The sequence below is a fragment of the Balearica regulorum genome, chromosome 19 (genome assembly GCF_011004875.1).
Source record: "Balearica regulorum gibbericeps isolate bBalReg1 chromosome 19, bBalReg1.pri, whole genome shotgun sequence".
Classification (NCBI taxonomy): Eukaryota; Metazoa; Chordata; class Aves; order Gruiformes; family Gruidae; genus Balearica; species Balearica regulorum.
In genome coordinates, this window is record NC_046202.1 from 9,343,934 (window position 1) to 9,366,486 (window position 22,553).

General features: G+C 41.6%; 1 protein-coding gene across 3 annotated transcripts in view; it reads left to right on the forward strand.

Moving 5' to 3' along the window:
• Window positions 1–22,553, forward strand: part of LOC104630112 (SPNS lysolipid transporter 2, sphingosine-1-phosphate) — a 140,734-nt gene that overhangs the window by 79,843 nt on the left and 38,338 nt on the right. For all 3 annotated transcript variants that reach the window (XR_012838366.1, XM_075771426.1, XM_075771425.1), the window contains exons 4-9: window positions 6,225–6,376; window positions 8,152–8,218; window positions 10,850–10,992; window positions 12,149–12,301; window positions 13,918–14,107; window positions 20,874–20,939. Coding sequence is in view for 2 of the 3 variants with exons in the window: in XM_075771426.1 (XP_075627541.1) it covers window positions 6,225–6,376; window positions 8,152–8,218; window positions 10,850–10,992; window positions 12,149–12,301; window positions 13,918–14,107; window positions 20,874–20,939 (771 nt within the window). In the remaining variant the exon portion in view is untranslated. The remainder of the gene's footprint in view (window positions 1–6,224; window positions 6,377–8,151; window positions 8,219–10,849; window positions 10,993–12,148; window positions 12,302–13,917; window positions 14,108–20,873; window positions 20,940–22,553) is intronic.

The following is a 22,553-nucleotide window of genomic DNA, read 5'->3' on the forward strand; positions in this document are numbered from 1 at the left end:
ATATGTATTCAAAATTTGTAAAGCTTTAGGGGTGCACAGAGGTGGAAGATGTATTTAGGCTTATCTATTCTGCTGTAGCCTTTGTCATCCATCCATCCATTCACAGAATGGGACTTGGAAACTATTTGACTTGGAAACTTTCAGATTCTTAAAGGTGACCCCATCATTACTGGGAGGGCTAAGAGAATTGGAGTGTTTACTGTTTAAGCAAATGTCACCTGCATTTGTAATGTCATTCCATTGCTCAGCTCTTTTAGTGACTCTCAGCTAATAAGCTGGAATTTGAACTGTGAGTTGACAGGAGCCAATGCTCTTAGTCACAATACCGATACTCAGAAGCATGTTCCTGGTTTGACTTCTGTCATGGTTAATGGCACATCTTTGTGTATCTGCAGTGAAGGGTGTGGTGTGTCATCTTTAACCACTTAGATCTCTGCAAAGTACTGATACGGTTAGGAAAACTTAATGGAGTGCAAGAGGAAGTTGTGTTTGGCCAGAAAATACAAGTGCTGCTCAGGAAAGGCAAATGCACGTAAGTGTAGCTGTCAAAAGGGACCACTGTTGTGCAGCCGTTCAATATACATTCGAGCCCTGTGGGTTTTACTTTGGTCAGCTGACTCCTGCAGTATATCAGATTTATCCATCTTCAGTTGATCTAACTGATCACTTGGGACTGCTGTGCTACCCTGGATGTTGTCAGTGCAAGACCCTGCCAGCTGTAGAAATACAAGAGTGTAACTCCAGCACAGTTCAACTGCATTTGCTCCAGAAACTCAGGGAAATTAAATCAATCCTAGTGCTTTCACCTTAGTTTATTGTCATTCCACACACATGTATTGTTCCTAGCTGCCTAGTGTCAGGAGTGGCTTTATGCACATCTTTCCAAGGATGCAAACCCTCATTCTATATCCTTGTTTGTTGCATAATTTTTCTATAACAAAAGCAGGAATATATGGCAAACCTCAGCAGTTCAAATATGGAATTTCATGGTGCTGAGCCCTCTTTTACAGAAGCTAAATGTAGAATCCATAGGAGTTAACTCAATATCCTCTCATAGGAAAGGATGCAGGTGCAGTTGCTGTAGCAGTATAAAAGATCAGCAACATCAGTTCAAAACATGGCTTGCACTGGCGCTGTGCATCCGTACTAGTAATAGGTTGGCTATATCTGTGTGTTCTCATTGGTCTGTGTGTCCCTAATCTGAAAGAAGCATGTATTTAGCTTGTTTATGAGACCCTTACAAGCTACTCCACATTCAAATGCAAATACTTAACCGAAGCTTAAGGATCATATGATTCTTTAGACAGTAAATCTGGTGGTTCAGAGTTGTACACATATTTGGCAGATTATAGGTTTATCACTGACAGCTAATCTTTTAAAGAGCTGTGACTTAATTCCTTTTGTTAACTAATTAAAAAAAGAGAAAGAAGTTAAAGCTGTAATTAGACCTATTAAAACATGTATTACTCAATGGTCTATACAACTAGGATAAATGTATAATTAGGAGGTTTGTCCAAACACGATTAAAACTAGTCACGTGTCCTAGGCCTTCAAACATTTATGTGCACATGAGATTGAGAGTAAAGTCAGTATGAAAATGAGAATATAAGCCATCTCATACTTTGCGGCGAAAATACATGAACTATCTTTTGGCATATTATAAATATTTAACTCAAATCATGAAAGCTTTTTTCAGATGAAAATTCTGAAAGGATTGTGTCAGGCCTGTAGCATCTACTGTGGGATAGTGTCATTTGGAACAGTAACCAGACCAGGTCCATCTGTCCCCATGAACTATCACTGCTCTTGCCTACAGTTTGCTGGTAGTTTAAGAAATTTAGAAATTAGTAGGTTGTGCATTCCTATTAGTGATGGATGCATTCCCTGAGGCATAAGGACTTGTATCCCTTCCAAAACTCATACCTATTTTGTGGGATTGGGTTTCTTTTTTGTTTGGGTTTGTTAGTCTTCAAATTACAAAGTAGTGAAGTCTTCAGCTTTAGAACTAGAGCATATTTTCCCTTCCATAGAGTTAAGAGGTGGGAAGAAGAGAGCAGGTCCTTTGACCTTTTCTACCTCACATAGATGTGTATGAGTGCTTTCTCTGTGCGCTCGTTTCTGGTGACGACACCTCTTGAGGGGAAATTCCCAGGAAGGCCACGGTGGTGCTGGGTCTCTCTCAGCCACCATTCTTTCCATGTGTTGATGGTTTATTGAGTACTGGAATCTTTCCTGGCTTGTGTCTCATCAGCCCCTCTGTGCCACATACAAGTTGGAGAAAAGGACTTGGAGCACCTTTGCATCCTAAATTGCCCCCAGAGCTCATAGCAGTCGCACTGTATGGTTCAGGTGTTGCTGTGATAACCCCTCCACAGCTGTCCACATCCAAGCTGGTGCCCAGGCGCCCTGGCTGTGACTGCGATAGTCTCTGTAGCACTTCAGGCTGAAGCACAGACAAGGAAGGGGGTTTCTGCCACACAGTCATTCGAAGAAAACCATTGCACATCTCTACAAAACAGGAAATGTTGGCAGCTCTCGTGGAGGTGCAGTCATCTCTGACATAACTGCTAACCAAAATTAAAGACATAAATAAATTGTTTGCTGTAATAGCTCTTTGTTTCAAAAAGCTTTAGTTGCAAGCAGTGATCCAGAGAAAAAGAGGCTGAAGTATTGCGGCTGCGGGGCTTAACCTATGGAGAAGGAACAAGCTCAGGTGCTGACTCAGATATTTTCAATTTACCTGCCAGAGTGAGAACTATTTGCACAGATGAACGAATTGCAGAAGAGTTTCCAAAGTAATGTAGAAAGGAACAACAAGCTTCTTTAATATATATCAATTTCTTCTTGGGGAATGGTGAAATTCAGTTAAAAGTCTTAGCTGCCTGTATTGCTTTAAGCGCACATAATGTAGAATTTGGCTGGTGTCAGCCCTTTTTGTCTCACTAAACTGCTGAGAATCCTGGGGTAGGACAAAGAGGGAAAAGCATTTGGGGGGAAAATCTGGTGCAGAGGAAATGGTAGAAGTATCCTGCTGCAGCTGTGGAGGACAGCGGTGCTTCCTCTGCGTGGATTATACCTGACTTTCCCGTTTGTTTATGCAGGTTGTCATGTTCGCGTATGCTCGGAGAGAAAGATGTGCTGCATATGGGTGTATGTGTATATAAATGCACACACGAAGAATAGTAGGTGTCTATAATGCATACATAGTGGTTTTGGGACCAGTTTCTAAGTGGTTCATGGTATGTCTGTGATCCAAGTGAGTAGCAATGTAAGAATTTTGGAGCTGTTTTGTGCATATTTATTCTTCCTGTATGAAAAATGAAAAGATTAGGCCTCTCTCTGCAAGGATCACTTTTTATTTGGGGAGCTACCCAGCTTTCCCTCTTCAGAGATGGTAAAACTTAAGTTTTGACTGACTATGATTAGAGATGGAAGATTTGAGGGTTCTAGCTTACTGTAACAAATTACTGCATAATTTTATTGTATCGATTCCGATAGGATGTGTGCTAGCCAAAGATCCAGAAGAGATCTTTCAGTGAGATAAAAAGAGGCATTAGTTCTTTAATCCTAGACATAGAACTGATTATAATTCCCTAATGTTGTTGTAGACTTCTGTATGTTTTGCCTAGATGTTACACCTACATAGCTGCATTGTCCATAGTCTTGAATAAATCATCTCAGAAAAGCGATACCATTCATGTCTTTATGTAGATTATCCTTTTGTAAGACTGCTTTTATTGCCAGCTGAAGTCAGAATCTCATGACTTAAATGTGGATACCGCTGCTTCAGAGAATATAGTTTAAATATTAAACAGATATTCTTAATGTGTAAGTATGGGATAAGCCAGGGAGGAGGATTTGAGGAGGAACTGGGGGAGAAGAATGAATGTGTTACTTGTTGCAGATGATTTCATTGTACTGGGACTCTGATTCAATGGTATTGATGAAACCGAGTCACTCTTTCCCACAAAAGGAAAACTTTGTACAGTTTTCCTACTTTATGCAAGGATTGCAAGAGGAACCTTATAACAGCATGATTTTGAGGAAATTCCTGTCCAGTGCATTCACTGGGAGTGATACTGGTTGGTGAGCACAAACTTGTGTCATTTTTATGTAGGTATTTCAAATTTGAGGAACATCCAGTGCATTTGCAAACTTGTCATTCTGCAGGTGTAACTAGCACTGTCTACAGACTCATTCTGGGTCTGGCAGGTGACTGTTTTGCCTGTCACCCTCTCTGTGATCCAGATTTGAACCTCCTAAGAAACCAAAATCAGCCTCCAGTTCCCCCGCTTTCTAATTCTGCATGACTAAGTCATTCAGCATGTTATAAATACTGTTGCTCATTCCAAATACATGGGTTACCTGTGCACCAATCATTATCAGCATATTTCTGCAGTGGAGTGGTTTAGCATTGCATAATTGGCATAAATTAAAAAGCTTGAGTCACAGTATTGCCCTTTCTGCATACACCCACATGTCTCTGTTACGTATGTGCAGCTTATGGGAGATGTATGAATGATAGCAGCACTGTAAACGCCCTGCCAGCAAACAAGGAACTTGTATACCCTCAGAAAATAGGTGTTGATGCAGAATTTACGTCAAAATAAGAGGAAGTGAAGAGTGCTCGAAAGTATTTGTTTTGTGTGGCTACAGGAATCCTCAAGAAATTCTTTTCAACCAGGGGATTACAGTGGGGAAAACAATGAAAACGTGTCAGTGGTAGATTTTTGTCTGGTGATGGATGTATTTATGACTGAGGCACGTGGCTTGATGTCTGCATGGCACTTTGATATTTGAGAATGAGCATCCCGCATTCTGGCTTAGCTTTGCTGTAGGCACAAAGACGGTCACTTTTCTGTAACTCAACTTTTTCCCATCTGAAGAAGGGGAATCAGTAATCACTCATTGTTGTCAAAGCACTTTCATGGTTAAGGATATATCATAACCCCTGCTGTTCTTCTCACAAATGATTTACAGAATAATAACAGTAAATTGAGGATTTGTAGAGGTTACACTTGTAGAAATAAATTTCCCTGTGCTTACAGTTTTCTGTCATTGACTGTTTAATTTCTGTGCCTGCAATTACTTCTGGGTGTAGCTCAAGCTGCTTAGATATCTGAGAACTTGATTGTGCTCATCTATCAGGTATTTAGGCATCCAAGTATGTGCCTTATGCCTTCATACAGCAGCACCCAGAAAACTGTAAGTGTAGTGGAAGAGAGTGGCTTGAAAATCAGGTCCTTGCAGTTTAAGATAGTGTTGGCTGAAACGGGGAAACAGGCCATGAAGATTATATTAAAGGAACAATTCCTTTTCATCCATTTTAGGTGGTGTTGTGTTGAACGTGAAGTCCATCTCCTCATTCTGTTGGATTGCCCTTTACTCAGAAGGGCACGTAATTCTCTGGGCAGCTTAATGCCTTTTCAGCTGTGTGGCTCTGAATCTTTCACCTGGTGGTACTACTTACCGAGCACACTGATGCTCCTGCGGTTGAGTAAAGCTCAAGTCTTATCTCTTTGGAACTCAGCGCAGATTGGAACCTGAGGTTTTTCAGAAGTGTTCAGTGTTGGTTTACTCTGCTCTACTGCTGCAAGCAGGCGATTTATGCTTTTTTCCAAGCAAGTGGAGTGAGATAGGTGCTTAGCACCTTTGAAAAACTTCCCTTATTCAGTAGTTTCTAATCAAGGAGAAAATCGAGAGTTTGGGGGGTTGCAGGTTCAACTTATTCACAGCTTTGAAGAGCCTTTAGGATTTCAACAGTCTTAACTTGTCCCTTGGCACGCTGAGGAGGTTGGGATTGTGTTCAGCTGATATTATTTCTCTGGATCCCAGAGCGGGATTTGTTCCACTCGCCCGCCTGCCCAGACCTTCCTCTGTCAGTGTGGTGTTGGGCTTAATAAGGGTGAGCTACATCCTGAGAATAAACTGAGGATCTTCTGCCTGTAATAGAAATATCGTCTTGAGTGTCACAGTGTAACCTGTATTATTATTACAACTTTTCTTTGATGGCTATAAATCTTCACAAAAAATATAGTCCCTTTCCTCCTCAGCAAGAGGCAAATGAAAAGATTCTGATGTTTTAAAAAATAAATGCATACAGGGGGGTCACTTTCCCGTCACATGGGTTTGTATTTCCCTATTTGCACAGCTTTCACTGTTGTCCGTCCTGAATCCAAAAAGACAAGAGGAGACCTGCTAAGGTGTTTTATTTCTTTTCTCAGTATTTCTGGCTGCTTGTGCTCTCGCGAGGTTTGGTTGGCATCGGTGAAGCAAGTTACTCCACTATCGCACCAACCATCATAGGAGACCTTTTCACCAAAAACACAAGGACCCTTATGCTGTCTGTTTTCTACTTTGCAATTCCTCTTGGCAGGTAAGTGACAGAATGCTTCTTTCATCTGGTTTTGGCTTTTCTCTTAAGTAAGCTCACACAGATTTTAAGTTGCTAATGATAATAGTTCTGTCTTTGGTTGGAATGGCTTAGACAGGAAAATATTGTGAGCAGTGACTAATTAGTTGCAGGAATTGGATTCTTTTTCTAGCTCTCTTACTGGTTCAGATGTGACTTTTGGGAATTAGTGGGAAGGATTATTTATTTTTTTTACAGCAATTGAGTGGAAATGGAATACAAATATTTTAGCTGACTTTTTTTAGCATTATTAAATTAAACTATCATTTTGAATAATGTTATTTTGTTTCTCTGAAATGATTCATGTGAGGTCTAGGCCTTCTTTTGGCAATGCCTTTCAGGTTCCTGTGAAATCAAGATCTCTTAAGACACTGGGCTCAGTTCTCAAAAGTAGGCAAATGGGTACCTGCTTCTGTGTGAAGTCTAAATATCAGAGGTTTCAAGAGGAGTATGCTATATAACATACACAATCTGAAATTTTGACTCTTAAAAATATTTTTAGTTCACAAGGTTTACATACCAATCCCCAGAGTTGTACAACATCCTGTGCAAATGTGGCATCATGGATTCATTTCCGGCAGGGAAAACATGGGCAGCAATTTAATCCCCCCCTCAACTCAGGGAAAAACTTCTGGTTTAGGGTGGTGCATTTTACAAGTTAGAGCACTCATCTCTGAGATGAAACTCACAAGCATCCATTTGCTCTTGAGGAAAAAGAGATAGGCAGGTCCTTAACTGGTGAAAAGAATATTTTCCCAAGAGGGCCAAGGATGCCAAGTATTTACATAGATAATTCAGTGAACTATGGCTAGCAAGAAATGACAAATATTCATCCCATTGAGCCTGATTCTGGGGCTTAAGTCTCTCAATATCCAGCAGAGGTTTGGATCCATGTTTTGATGTTGGGTCCTGTCTGTGTATAAAGCCCAGTTTGGGGGTGATTATAGATGGCAACCTCCAAAGCTTAGCAGACTGTTCAATAAAGGCACGGGATGGCTGACAGCTGCCCTGCAGCAGTCCTGGCAACTTTTAGCCAAGGCAATCTCAGCAACAAATGCAGCAGTTTGGAAAAAAGGATATTCACATCCATTCAGTTCGCTTTGAGAGAAGCGTGGCTACGTTCACCTTGATCTAGTCTCTTGGGAGCCACCTTTTGTTACCACAGCGTTAATTCTTACATGTAGTTGAAGGTTCTGCTGCTCCTTTATCTTCAGAGGGGATTTCCAAGCTTCAGGTCCGATGTTCTCCCATCAGACGGTCTTGCATATTCTTCTTGGGGTTTTTAATAAGCTTATGGAAAATGTTCTCTTCGTGAGTAATTAGAACCAAGTACTATGAAATGGCAAGAAACAATTTAATGACAAAATATGGTGTGTCCTTGAAGGGCACTTCTTAACTGAGTGCTTGAACATAAAATTTTTAAGTATTCGTATTACTGCACAGAAAGGCCTGATGTAGAAATTGAATTGGGAAATAAATTCTTTTTGAGGCTTTGTTTCCATCCACTGTAGATTGAAAGGTCAGCTATAAACTTGAGATCAGTGTCTGAATTTCCATTGGATTTGAGCATTTTTAGATCAACAGTGCTGGGAAGAGTTACATATTAGCCACCACCAGCTTCTTCTTCCTGCAGGAGAAGAGAGCCTAGGACACACAATTGATTGTGACTTTTTTAATCTTTGTTTAAGAACAGCTATGACTGTGGTGCTGACTGACTCTCATCTTCATATTACTTGCAGTGGATTGGGATACATCACGGGGTCAAGTGTGAAGCAGGTTGCTGGAGACTGGCACTGGGCGCTGCGGGTAAGCCACTCTTAATTACATCTTATTAACAGTTGCATCGGTTGGTAAGTGTTAGGAAGAGTTCTATCACACAATGCCTCAACCTGTTATTCTGTATAGTAACCTGTTATTATATATAGAAGGTAAAGGATTGGCAATGACATCTATGGCTATTAAGTGCATAGCAGATGCATTCGCTAAGCAAATGGGAAAGGTATGTGTTTTTGGCTCGTTGTACTTGTTTTTTTCCCTGCCTGGGAACAAGATTTTTCCAATCACTTTATTATCAGTCAACCATGATTTCTTGATGGGGATGGGAAGACGAGGCATTGGCCTTAAATCAACTCCACAGTCTTTCAGTCCCCTGCTGTCAAGAAACTCTGAGAATGGCTTCCTGCTTTGAGGAAAAAACACTTTGTTCCAGTTTCCGCTTGTTTTTCTGCCCTGAGACAGTCGGTTTCCTTCTATTTTAACCTCTTGGGACCTTGATAAATGTGTTGAAAAGATAATACGCTCCAATCACATACCACAAACAGGTCCTGCAGACAAAGATGTCTTGAAAGAGTTGAGAGGAAGTGGCCCAGCAGAACTGTTTTCTGACCTTTGGCAGTCTGGGTGGCACGAGCCCCCGTGAGGTGCATTCTCTGGCTCTGGCACTTCATGAAGACAATGAATCTCATGAAGCTCAGGCCAACACCATTTATAACAGCAGGTGATGATATACATGGGTTCCCATCTCAAGCAAATGTGCCCTTCTGTGACACACGCCATTCCCTCCCTGTCCAGCAAGGGCAAGCAAAGCCAGGAAAATCACCGTGAACAGCTCATCTGCAGCTAGGAGAGTGGAGAGTAGTTTCCAGCTGTGAACCTGAAATGAAAAGTTTAATAGCCTACAGCTTCACACCAAGAGAATGGCTACCTCATTCAGTAGCAGGAACGCTTTAAGGGTAAAATTAACTTCTGAGCAGAGGCCAGCACAAGGAATAAGAAACTCCAAAGCCCCTCCTGCTGGTCAGTGGGCTTTAATGAGGTTGACGCATTGGAGCGCTCTTGTGTTTCTATCTGTAAAACCCAAATGATTAGTTTGTGCAAAGAAATCCTCACTAGCATCTTTCTCTTCAGATGAAGTCTCCGTAGTTATCCTGAGGAATCCAGGCTATCTGCAAGACTGTACCCCTTTATGGGGTCATGATTTGCACTATAAATAACACATTGATGCATGATTCCCTGACTGTGCAAAATGATTGGGGAATCTGACAAGCTGCACACTTCTATGATGGTTGCTTTGGACAGCATTGCTTAGTTTTGATAGTAAAACAGCACATGTTGAAAACTTCCAGACATCAGTATAAAGCAGCCTCCGTCCCTGTGGCAGTTATTGTGCTCTTGCAAGATGTACAAGATACCCCTAGGTAATGCTTCCCTCTGTGATCTCCTGTGGTCTCCAAATCCAGGGGAGGTCAGGAATAATCTGTATTTCAATGGGCCAAAGAAGACAGACGGACACTTTGGCAAGTGGCAGCTTTGTCTCTGGCTGTAGCAGTAATGGCAGTGCTTCACTGGAGCATTACTGAGTATCAATGGATATTGTCCTGCTGGGGGATTAAGCCTTTAGATAAAAATCAAAGAGACTTCAAATTATATGACCCTAGAAAATCCCAGCATTTCCATTTTTTTTACCAGTGCTCTGTCTTGTGTTCAACTGTAATAAGGATACTGTATCAGGCTTCATTTATCCCTGGGTGAAGGGTTTTCTGAAATATTTTTGTCTTCCCTTCCCTAGAAGAATTCTGGGTTTTTCATCTTTAGACATGAAACACTGCTTTATGTGTAAAGGCCGTTCTCAGGTTGTTATTGGAAGCATATTTTTTGGAACAGGAATTTATTTTTAAAATGGCATGTATAGAAGAGATGATAATTTGGTGTAAATCCATGTTCCTGTTTTCGTGACGGAGCTATTTTCCATTCTGACAATGATGGAATTTCAGTGTCAAAACAAGAATCATGTTTGTAGCTTGCAAAACACTGTGGGATCTTTGTATTTTTGTCTAGTGAGTGGGAGAAAGGATTGGAAACTGGGAAACCTAACCCTGGAATCTGTCACTTTCCTATCTTCTAGCCTGAATTTTTAATGTTTCTTGGTCTACTGTACACTGAGGTGATCAGAGGAAGCTGCCTGAAAATGGGAAGCCATTGTAGGTTAGCTGGAAGGAGGGATGTATGTCAGGCAAGAATTTTCAAACCCAGCATGCTCCCTATGTCCAGAAATCTTTCACCTGGCCTCATTGCCTTTAAAAGGCTTCTGCGCTCTCCCAGAAATGACTTGGTCTCAGCCTAGTTGGGAGTAAGTTCCCAAAGAGTTAAGCATCACTGAAGAACCGTATTTAGATGAATCTTGGCACTTTAATAACACAAAGAAATGGACTGCCTACATCAGAGTATTCTCAAAGCTGCATGCTTCCAGAGTGAGATAAGAGAGTCCAGGGAATGACAGGGAGGAAGGAAAGGAGAAGATGCCTCAGTGTGCTTACAGATCTGGCTAGCTGTAAACAATCGAGTCGCTGAAACAAAACAAATGTAATCTGCTTCTTACTGACTAGTCAAAGCAAACCCTGCTGACTCCTGTGCTAATTCCCTGTTCCTTTCTTGCAGGTATCTCCACTCCTGGGAATGATAACAGGGACACTCATCTTAATATTTGTACCTGCTGCTAAAAGAGGAAATGTAGAACAACTTGGGGGACAGCTGAAGGCTCGGACCTCGTGGCTAAGAGACATGAAAGCACTGATTAGAAAGTAAGAGCACTCTAGTAAAAAGCATGCTTTGCCTCTAATGCTTAGTTGGAAGATCCAGGGGCTTGTACTTCTTAGCACTGTGAACTGGAAAGTAAGGGAGTTGCAGGAAGGTCTGTGGAAAGAAAAATCACAGTTACATTTTCACGAGGTATCAACTGCAATGACAGTGATGGATGCCAACTTTTGCTCTAACCTTTCCAAGATTCAGATCTAAGAGAGAGTCTGCTTTGTTTGGCTCATACTTCAGACAGATCAAGGCTTTTGAAGTGTAGAAATTGCTGTGTTCCTGTATTAATTGTTGTGCCACTGTTGTTCAGATGCTTAGATCCTTTTTCTTCCTTGAAAGAGCTACTCTGCTGAAGGGAAAAAGAAAGTTAAATGCCAGAGTAATTTAAGAGGAGAAAATACACAAAAGCTTGCACTACATGGCAAGTTTAAATATGTATGTTTATACAACCACATGTGAGTGAATGCACAAGCACAGAATGTGCTTGGGTGCTTGTATATGTGCATAAAAGATCACGTGCTCACGAGTGTTTAGGCAGCTGCACTTGCTTCCAGAAGGCTTGCCTGTGAATGTGCAAATACTTGCATTTGTGAATTCAGTGTTGTGTCAGAATTCTGATGGGAAACTTGTGGTGTCCTTCATTTTTAGAACTGCTGGCTAGAATGCCTTCCTGGTATTGTCATCCAGTAGCAAAGAACTATGAAAAGTGATGATGGTTAATTTATCAATATTTCTATATTGCTTATTTTGTTAGTTTATCCAGGCAGTAATCATATGGTGGCATGGATGGGAGGGAGAAGGGAAACTGGTAATCCTGATAAACAGGTGATATGACAGTGAAAGCCTTGTAATTCATGTCTTAGTGACTAAGTACTGATTGTCTTCTGAAATGATCCCGTGAAAAATGCTCACTTTGAAGCACCACTGAAGAGTTAAGTACATTACTATCAATGGATATGAAATATTCCATGCCTCTCATTCTCCATTGCTTTGTACCTTGTATGATCTCTGCCCCTTGGCAAAGGGAGGTGGTTAGTATGGGGGAACACACTGTTTTGCCACTGAAGCGCTGGCTCCTGTCCTGGGGCTCCTGCTCTTTCACTTTTCCCACTAAACCTTCTATCGGTTTTGCCTCTTGCATCTCCACAGCCGCAGCTACGTGTTCTCATCGTTGGCCACCTCAGCTGTCTCCTTTGCCACAGGGGCGCTTGGCATGTGGATCCCTCTCTACCTTCACAGAGCACAGGTTGTACAGAAGACAGCAGAGACCTGCAGCTCACAGCCCTGCAGCACCAAAGATAGGTGAGATTCATACCCCGTTGCTTTAAAGTGAGGGGAAAAGGGGGTGGGGGCTTGTTTACTAGAGGAAACAGGCACGTCCACGGAGTCAAGTTACTAGAATGTCTGTAATTTCCTCTAGGTCTTAGCAACAATGGTAGGAAATGCTGGGATTGTAAACTAGGTTTTATTCTCTTCTTTTCTTCATTGCATGAAGTCAAACCAAGGCAGAAGCAATGACCTCAGCTCTGTCTCAGTTCCCAGGCTATAATGCAGAAGTAGAAAAAGAGACTGTTGTCTTTGCCTTAGAGGATGTTTGGAGAGCTGAGAATTTGGTTTCTTAAGACTCACACTTTTCTGTGGGAGCAGCAGAATAAGCTGGCAGGTTGGGTAGCCAGTGGTGGCTATAATTCAGAGTTTGTACTGGTTTCCCTAAAGGCTTCAGGGACTAACCCTGAAGACTTTTATTTCTGTTTGAGGGAGGACTACGCTGTGTTTCATTGCTCTGTACACTACTGTGTATGCTGAGTTTTGCTGAAAAATGGTGCAGAGATCTGGGACGCTTTGGTCTGGATTGCCTGATGTTATACGGTGGTTTGGTTTTCCAGTCCCAGTTATATAATATCACTTGCAGTGCATAAGATATGAAAAGTAATTCACCGTTTAGTGCTTTACCATGATGGCACAAAACATGAAATGCTAAAAAAGCATTTCTCCAGGTGAATAAAAGATACGAAAAACTGCCTTTTGTCAGCTCTTTCGCTTTTTAGCTTGTGAGGGAAAAATAACGTTAAGAAAACCTTTTTGCTCTAGCTGACACAATCCCACCTCAAGTAAACTACTCAGTGGTTTGGAGTACCATCAGCTAAAGCGCCCAGTGGGCAGTCTCAGTCTATTCTGCAAAAAAGCAGTGATCAGAAAATACAGCTCCAGTCAGCCTGCCCATCTGCTTTTTACAAAGAGAAGTTTTCCACTCCTTGATGACACCTATATTTTGAGCTCCCCTGGAGCTACTGTAATGTCATTGCCAAAGACTCTGTAATCCAAGTCCTGCACATACAATACGAAGAATCCTTGACAGCTCCTGGCTCTTTAAATTTAAATTAACACATTTCAAATGTGTAACATAGCAGCAAAATAATCTAATCGGGCTTCTTTGAAGTGGTCTGAATGGAGTTAGAAAGTCAAAGTATGTTGAAAGTCACTGCTATTTGAAGTCTTGCTAGGTTTCTTTTCCCTTAAGCTTCCTAGAGTCTGTCCTGTCCATGATTTCCTCTTATGTGATCAATGTGCAGGTTATTGTTTAGTTTTGTGCATACATAATTAGCTGTACAATGCACTTGATAGGACACTCAGTTCCACACAAAGAAGCGGTATGAGCCCTTTGCACCTCTTTGCATGTTGATCAATGCCTGTGTACAAGGCTGAATTTCATATGCTGTGTTTTTTCTTGATTACAGGGGAAGAGTGCTAAAATCGCAAGCACTCAGCAGGGGAGCTCATTTGTTTTATTTTAAATTTCCAAAGCCAACGTGCAGATTTCCATTAGTCACTGTACCCTAATAATTTGCCCATTTTTGGGAAAAACTCCAAAAAAAATAACTGGGTTTTTTTTCCTTTTTTTTTTTTCTTTTTAATAGCTTGATCTTCGGAGCAATCACATGCTTCACTGGTTTCCTGGGTGTAATCACAGGGGCTGGGGCAACCAAATGGTGCCGGTTAAAAACCCAGCGAGCTGATCCTCTTGTCTGTGCTGTTGGCATGCTAGGATCAGCCATCTTCATCTGTCTGATCTTCGTTGCTGCCAAGAGCAGCATTGTGGGAGCCTATGTAAGTATAATCCTTTGCATATGCCAGTCTCTCTCTCTCTCACCAAACTCCTTAGAAGACTCTGTGCATTGTCCCCTGCAGAAGGCCTGAGATATTGGTCTTGCTTCTCCCCTAAAGTCCCTCATTTTCCCCCTTGGCATTTTGGTACTATCTAGATGTGCCTGGAGGGAAAATGATATCTCAACTACTTATCCCCTTGCTAACTGTCATCAGAATTTAGAGCTGGGGATTTAGGGAGTGCATGAAAACCCATAGTTCCCTGCCTTTGGGTTGTTCTATCTATACCTCCGTCCATACCTCTATCGCTCTTGCCTAATCTCTTGGTACCCTTTGGTAAGGATATTGTAGCTGCAGTGGTACCAAATTATAATTACAGTATAATTTGTCTGTGGGCATGCTTTGGGCTACCTATAAGTGTTGTTAATTTCCATAACTAGGTAGCTTGCTGCAGGCCAATATTAATTACCATGTAATTTCAATTTATTGTTATCTGTATTACCATAGCACCTGAAAGTCCTAGTCATAGCCCAGGAACCCACAATACTTAAAACTGCACAAATGCAGATTAAAATGTGACCCCTCCCAGAAATTTTATAATTGAAGTATATAAAAAGACATCAGATCCAGACAAATAGACTGAAGGGAAAAGGAAAAACTTAAGTATAATAATCCAGCTTCAGGCCAGAATCTTGCTTTCAGTAGAGAGTAGAAATCCAGTGCACTGAACAGGTCCCGGGCTCTCTTTCAGTGCAATAGAGAGAAGTCTGTGAGAAGTTTTTGAAGGGAAAGTGTGCTATGGTTGGAGTAGTGGGATAATTTCTGAAAGCCCACCCTTCGCTTCCACACTGCAGTGCACGCTCCACCCAGCGTGAGAATTCATTTACAGTTAACCAACCAATCTACTGCAGTTCCTTGTTTCTCTATACTTCTAGCACTAGCCTAGCCATGGTTATTTTCTGAGTATTTCAATAGTTGCCATTGTTATGGGGAAACACAAGAAGAAAGAGGGAAAGTTTTAAAACATTAAGACAGAACCGAGAATGGCTGCTCTGGCTATTTAGAAAGTATCAGAAGAAGATTCAGTCCTCTGTTTTGTGGCATGGTCTAGAATTAATCTTTGATTCAGCAGAAAAATGATCACCTCGGACAACCTGTATGAGGGAGTTAGGGGTGGGCCGAGCATTAACCCTCCTTTCATCGTCAGCCATCTCGGAGTGAAGAGGTCTGTCACATCCCTCTGCCTGCCCCTCCCCTCCGCCTCTTTGTGCAGCCAGACCTGTGATTTTCTCCTTTCCCAGACCTGATGACAGGCATGTTCATCTGTGGTGTTTAGTCTCTCTATGCAGAAATTCCTCCCTTTCTAAGCTGGAAATACTGTTTTCAAAAATTTTGCAACAAAAGATGGTTATTGGTCTCATTTTCATCTTTTTTTCTTATTTTTTTAATAGCTGTGTGACTATTCTACATTATGTAAATGTGTAAATGTAGATGGTATTATTTAACCAATCTTAGAAACACGATTTATTTTATTATGCACGAGCAGTAAATCTAATAAAGAGTCAGTGATTTGCAAAGGACGTTATATCTGCATATGGAGGGGGTATGAGGAACATGAGCTTATTTGCTGATGTTGTTAGGCCGATGCCTACATTTGTTGCTGGTAACGCTATCACTCCATATCCCTAAAAAAGCTTTCTCTGCTGCTGGAAACCTGATGCATAGCAAGGAGAGAAGAGTCCAGTTAATGTGCTGATTGGGGAATCGGAGATCTGAACTCTCTTTATAGATTCTACATGTGACAGTGGGCAAGTTATTTAACTTTGGTTTGCCTCTGCAAAAATAAGGATTCTTAACTTACAAAGGGTCAGGGTAGGTTAGATCATTAAGGTTTGTAAAGCACTTGGAGTGAGATGATCTGTGGCCAAACCATCCACTATAAATTTATATGAACAAAAACCAATGACACAACACTTGTTGCTGTGTAGCGTTATGGGTGCTAACCCCACTGAGAGAACAGGTCTATGTTGGAGCTACCAATGTCTCAGAACACAAGGTATTACCATGGTGGTGCTCTGTATCAGTCGAATTGACTTTTCAAGGCAAGTTGCAAACACGAGCCCTTGTTTTTCCATGCCATCCAATGCTATTGCAATCTTACAGGCTCCCAGAGTGTTTAATTCCCTTTTATTTCACTAGGAGACCTGGTTTGCAAGGCTCCATGATGTAGCAGTTTCTCATTACTCTCTGCTTTAAGTCTCATTGGTCCAAAATGAAGGCAAGACTGTTCTCTGGAGTTGGAAAACATAGATTTGGTGGACAGCATGATGGACTAGGTTACCTACTTTATCTCAAAATCCATGATAATAGCTTGTTCTGGAAAGAATACAGTAAAATTTAGGGGTGGATTTTCTTGACATCTCTGTCCTGGCTCTCATCCTGAAACAGCATCCTTGAGTTCTGTAGGACTGAAAGGCAAGAATAATGTTCTGGTCTGTTCCCCAACATGGTGGTATTTCCAGACCTTCTGTACTGTGACTGTCCTTAGACTTCTGTCACTGATCACACCATGCTAAAATTGAAGGGTTACTGGTTTTGGACCCCTCATTGTCCAAATGAGCCTTACAATTATCACTTCCAAGCATTTTGATCAGTCCCCATGAGATGGTGTTCTGTCACGCTGAGCTGTGGGGGCCACCAGATGACCATCTCCCTCCTTGCTGTAGTTAACACTCATGAGTTTAATTTCAATTAATATTGGCATCAGCTTAAATGAAGTGTTCAGCACTCCAGCAAGGATCAGCAGAGCCTTTGCTTTTTAATTTCTTGTCTTTTTTGGTTTTTTTTGAAAAGACCTGTGTGTCCATTAGCACGATGACCTTGTCCCTTACAGGCTGTCAGCTGTCTGCTCTCTTCCTGAACATCTGGGGTTTTTTTCCCCTGCTCAGTCCTGTCTTGCAGGTGGTTTTAGTCCCTCAGGGCAGCTGCTATTCCAGTTCTGTAGCAGCCACTCCTACCTGGAACAGGTAGACAGACGGTTTTTTTCATCCAATCTTTTCATACTAATCCAGTAAATTATTGGCAGTGGTGGAAGTGGCTGGAAAGGTGGAATAAACCAGCATTCTGTATCACTTAACCACCCAGACACTTGTATTTCTATCTTTTACTATCTTGCTTGGCTGTATTCTTATTCTATTTTCCTTGCAGCATGTGTATTTATGTGTTGTAGTCCAGCTCCTTAAAACAGCAATTTGCATATCTTTAGGTCCCGCTCATTCTGAAATATGTACTCTTTGAAATGTTGGGTTTCAAACCCGTCTCTTGAAACCCATTAGCTGTATGGCATCATTGTATCACACCACTCAGACATTTCAACAGCAGATTTTAGACTAGTTTAAATTTCCAAATGACAGGAGAGAGATGCTTTGCTTTGCCTTCCTTTTGACACTGTTCCAAGTTCTTGTTGTACCTCAATTTCAACGTCTATTTCAATTCCTCAAAGACATTTTATGATCTTGCAGAAGCAGCAACTCCCAGGGTAAAACCTTGCCATAGAACTTTTACAGCGTCTCAGACTCAACTCCAGGGACTTTCTGTTGACATCGTGTTGGTGACTTACCTATTTCTGAGGCATCAATATTGCCCAACACTGAGATGAAGTTAGACTTGCTTCAAATTCAAAAGTACATGTGGGAGTCTTACCCACCATGTCAAATACAAATACAGATAATGAAGATGTAGACAGATACACACTTTGCAGATAGCCATGGAAGGAGTTTATAACCTGCTTGGATCTTGCTGCGAGAGCTGCTGGTGCAACCACTCTGAAACTACTTTACTTGTCGTTTTTGAGAATCAGAATTTGCTAACTGAGCACATAAGCAGAAGGCTTGAGGGGGAGGTAACTTCTATCATCTCATCACAGATGAGTAACTGAACACCAAATGGAGATGGTGAGATGTTATACAACACAGCTGGATTCAGAAGAGGATGTATCTCTAGAGCTGAAATGAGGTTTCGAAAAGTGTGTGAGGAATCAAAACCGTGCCCACTGCAGGAGCTATTAATCTGTTCTGGAGGCTGCCCTATTTGCAGTAAGCATCCCTAGAGTCTCTCTCCAGCAGAAATGCCACATATCCTCATATGCCCTTTGCAGTGGATGAACTCATTTTTATAAATCCCCATTAGCAGCTGAAGGACAGACTTTTTTTAATGTCAGTATCTTTTGTCCTACTTTTTGATCTTCTTCTTGTTTCTCTTATCCTTTTACCAGTATCCACATATTAAGTATGCGTTTCATGGAAATGTGTTGGGTGAAATACGCATTCAACAATTCAGAACTGGTGCACTCTGAAGTTTGTGGCATTTCAGTGATTTATTTATAGGACTTGTGCTGAATTCCTGCAGAAGAGGGCAAGTTTTACTTGCTGCGTGCAACAATTCATATGTGTTATGTGTATGCAATTTATATAACCTTAAGGCAAGCAGTTGCCTGTTTGCAATATTGTATGAACAGGCAGGGCGTGTTGATGCTGCATTCAGAAGTGTGATTACATCTTTTCCCAAGCTCAATTTAATCTGCCTGGCCGCAGAACCCCAGCAACTGCAGCTGCAAAGCTGTACTTGGAGAGATTTCAGAGCAGGTCCTGAGAATCCACCTGGGGCTCCAGTATGCCCTCGCTACATGACACATGGCTAAAACTCCTGTCAGCACCTTGATTCATTGGATCTGTGTCTCTTAGCTTGGCAGTTGTCATTTCCAGTGAGAGCCAAGTTCAAGGCAGACCAGTGGACAGTGGGAAAATGGAAAGAGGAGATTTCCTAGCTGACCAGCTGGGCTGTAATGACTGTCTCAGACACCATCACAGAGGAAATAGATTCAGTCACAAAAAGAGGGGATAGGGAGGGAGAATGTGTGGGTAACAAAGACAATTTTAGAAACAAATAGAGGAAGCTTTCTGTAGGTCAATGCGTAAGACTTGCTAAATAAAGCAAACTATTCCTGGGAGTGACATGATGGTCTGAGGGGTTTAGGCAGTCTCAACCTGTGTGTGGGAAAGACAGTTGTGATGGTTGCATCAGAGCCATAGCTGCCCATCTTGGAGGTCCTCCTTCCACCCAAACTGCGCCTGTGCAAGCAACAGGGACTTGAACAGTGACCGTGACTGTCAGCTTGTCAAAGCTCACAAGAACACCACAAAACAACATCATTGTTTCCTCAAAGCAATGTGTACCGTGTATTTCTTGCCGGCTTTGTTTCATTAATGAATTGTAGCCTATTCAACATCACAAAAACTGAGCATAAGGCAATTGAAAGGGGAATCTTCAATTACCAGAACCCAAATCTCCATAGCTGTTATCTCCAACTACCAATATGGATTCCAGGAGTCGTGTTTTCTCTCTAGATGCCACAAAAAGAAATGGGTTAGCTGTGCAAAAAGCAACCTTTGGGGAAACATCTAATAAAGGAGTTTTGCTTGGTGGTGGGGAACAGGGGAGCTGATTTTTACAAGTGTGGTTATTTATGTCGTGCTTTGTGCGTTCTGCTCTTCATAATACACAAAGGAACAGGGAAACATGTGGAAGATTTTCCATCCTTGTGTTTCCATCCTGTTGAACCTACATTTCTTTGCTAAATGGTTAACATACGGCATAAAATCAAAAGGATTATGATTGAAATATGAGTAAAAAGCTTTGTGAGGTAGTGTTCCTCCTTAACCATGTCACCCTTGCTCCATTGGACTCAGTTTGTTGAACATTTAATGATGAGACTAGGTTAAATTAGTTTCTCCTCTTGATCATTTCCAGTTCTTCAAGTGGTATAACTACCTGTAGAACTGTTTAAAGAACTGATCTGGGTTAAAAATAAGCAAAACGAGCCCCTCTTCCCCTACCTCCCCCCAACAAAAGATTCTTTGCCCCATCTCAGTTTCCCACTCAATCCCTGCTTGGCTCCATGGTACCAGCACAACTGAGATGGCGGTGTGGGATGGGAGTAATTGAGGAGAAGTGCCAGAGGTGGAAAGGATATGTGGTGGCTGTTCATACCACACCACTGCAAAAAGAAGCTCTCATCCCGCTACATACACAGGGCTTTTAATGTATCTTGTTGACTGTCTCCACAGAGCCAAGAGTTACATTTCACTGTAAAACGCTGATGTTGCAAAACCCATACTTAAGTCCTGTCTTGACTGGATGTAGATATTACCAATGTAATGCTCAAGTTGTTATAGTGCCTAGACCTGTGTCCCCCTCAAAAAGCACGGCAATATGCTATCAGGGGAAGGAAGGGATCTTGCACATAGTGGATAGAGAACCTCACCTGGTTTGCTACAGAGCTTAACACGTAACTTGATTCCTAGTGATGAAAATGACTGTCTTTTGGGGAGCTGTGGCCTTCTTGCCTTCTCTAACTGGCCTTTTGGAACAGAATGATTTAATTATGGAAGCCCAGGGCTGCCTCCTCTTGCTGGCTTCTCATGTTCTTCTGTTACCAAATGTATCAGCCTTTTATTTAGCTGCTCTGTAGATCATAAGCAGTTTACACTAATGAAGTTGCAGGCCAACCCTCTAGAGCTCTGATAAAAATCTATAGTGTTCTAATATTCAGGATAAACCACAACAGTAACCAGGAGTGAATTATATACAGAAGAATCCTTTGTGTAGGTGTGAGACAAATAAGCAACAAAGGAAAGTTTGTGACAGGTTATTTTATCCTTGAATGTCAAGTGAATAAATCTTCTCCTTTTTGTGTGTTTTGTTACAACAGATTTGCATTTTTATCGGAGAAACTCTTCTGTTTTCAAACTGGGCTATCACAGCAGACATACTAATGGTGAGTGTACTTTGGAACAGCATCTTTCTCTTCTGGTGGCCAGAGCAGTTTGTCAGCTTGCAAGAACAACCTAAAGTTCACCATTTCTTCCAGATGCCTAGGCCCTACTTCAGCCTCTTTTTTTTTTTCTTTTCTTTTTTTTTTTCTTTTTTTACTTGCTGAAAAGGAAAGTGAGATAGAGAGAGAGAAAAAGAAAAAAAGATTCTTCTTGTGCTTTGTTCTGAGCATCAAGGAGAAGATATGTCCAGAAAGGATACCATTACTGAATTCAAATAGTTCCCCCAAATTCTAAGTATTTGTGCAAAACCCCACATACAAAGAATTCTGCCAGCATTTCCTAATAGTCAGCACATTAGTGGATTTTGTTATCAATAACTCAGCTTTGTTCTGCAATAGGAAATCCTTCCCTCCCTCCCTCCCCTGACCACAAAGGCAGCCATCTACCTCTGTCTCTGGCTTAACTCCAACAAACCTACCATTCAACACATACACAATAGAAAACCACCTCTGGGAGAGGAGAGAGGAAAAGAAAGTATAAAGAATTTTTGGACTATGTCCACCCTGTCCAGGAGGAAACTGTCAGGGACTTTTCACCTCATGTCCTTCATTTTCTATTCTTTCTCCACCATAGAGCTTTTCAAGTCTTTCAAATCAGCAAGCTGACCTCAGCAGCTAGATTTTCATATGAAGTAGCCTGGATGTTTGTTAGAGAGCCTTGCATGTTTTGTAGATGCTTCCATCAGAGACGTACAGAGCCTATCAAACATACTGTGTTGAAATCCCATTGTGAGGGGGGTTACTTGTTGCTTATTGTATGAAAAAGAAGGAAACTAGGGCACAGAACCATTACAGGACTTGCCCGAGGTCTTTTGGCAGGTTGTTGACAGAACTAAAAATATAATCAGTCTGGCATCAATAGAAAACTCCCTTGACTTGTGTTTGTTGCTCATGCAAATATCAACGAGAAAACAATCTGGCTCAGTATTCCTAGATGTAAAGATAATGGTGTTGAAGAACTTCAGACTTCTGCTTAAGTTGTGTTTATGATTTAAGTTCAAGGTTGTGTTTACATTTGAAGGTAGCTCTGTAGTTGCCATAACTGCGTTGCCTGATGAGCTTTCAATCTTTAACTCATTTGTGCAAAGAACACTTTGAGAAGTGGGGTGGATAATTCCACTTCTCTCAGATGTGGATAAAGCACATAGAAACAAAGGTTATCAGTGCACTTCAGTAGCATTAGATAGCTTTTAATTACTGAGGTTCGTTACTCCTACCAGTTTAGCTTTAGTGTGATAGAACTCTGGATGGGCTGAACAGGTGTTTACTCCGTACTTACATGGGGTTTGCAGCTTGTGCTCAGTTCAGGGCTGCTGTGGCCATTCATTAAGTGACATCTCAATGCTTAGACAGACGTGCAGTCTACAGACAGCTGTGTTGAGGAAGAAATTGTAGTGCAGTATTTCTAGTTGCTCGTTACTGCCTTCTGCCAGAGCTTCCCATCGCATCCTGCCTTTGGCTGTGATGTTCCCAGGAGCACTCCCAACTTTCTCTGGTCAGAATTAGCTGATGGGCTTAAATAGCAGATCTTTTACATCCTCACTAGCATTGGCTGAA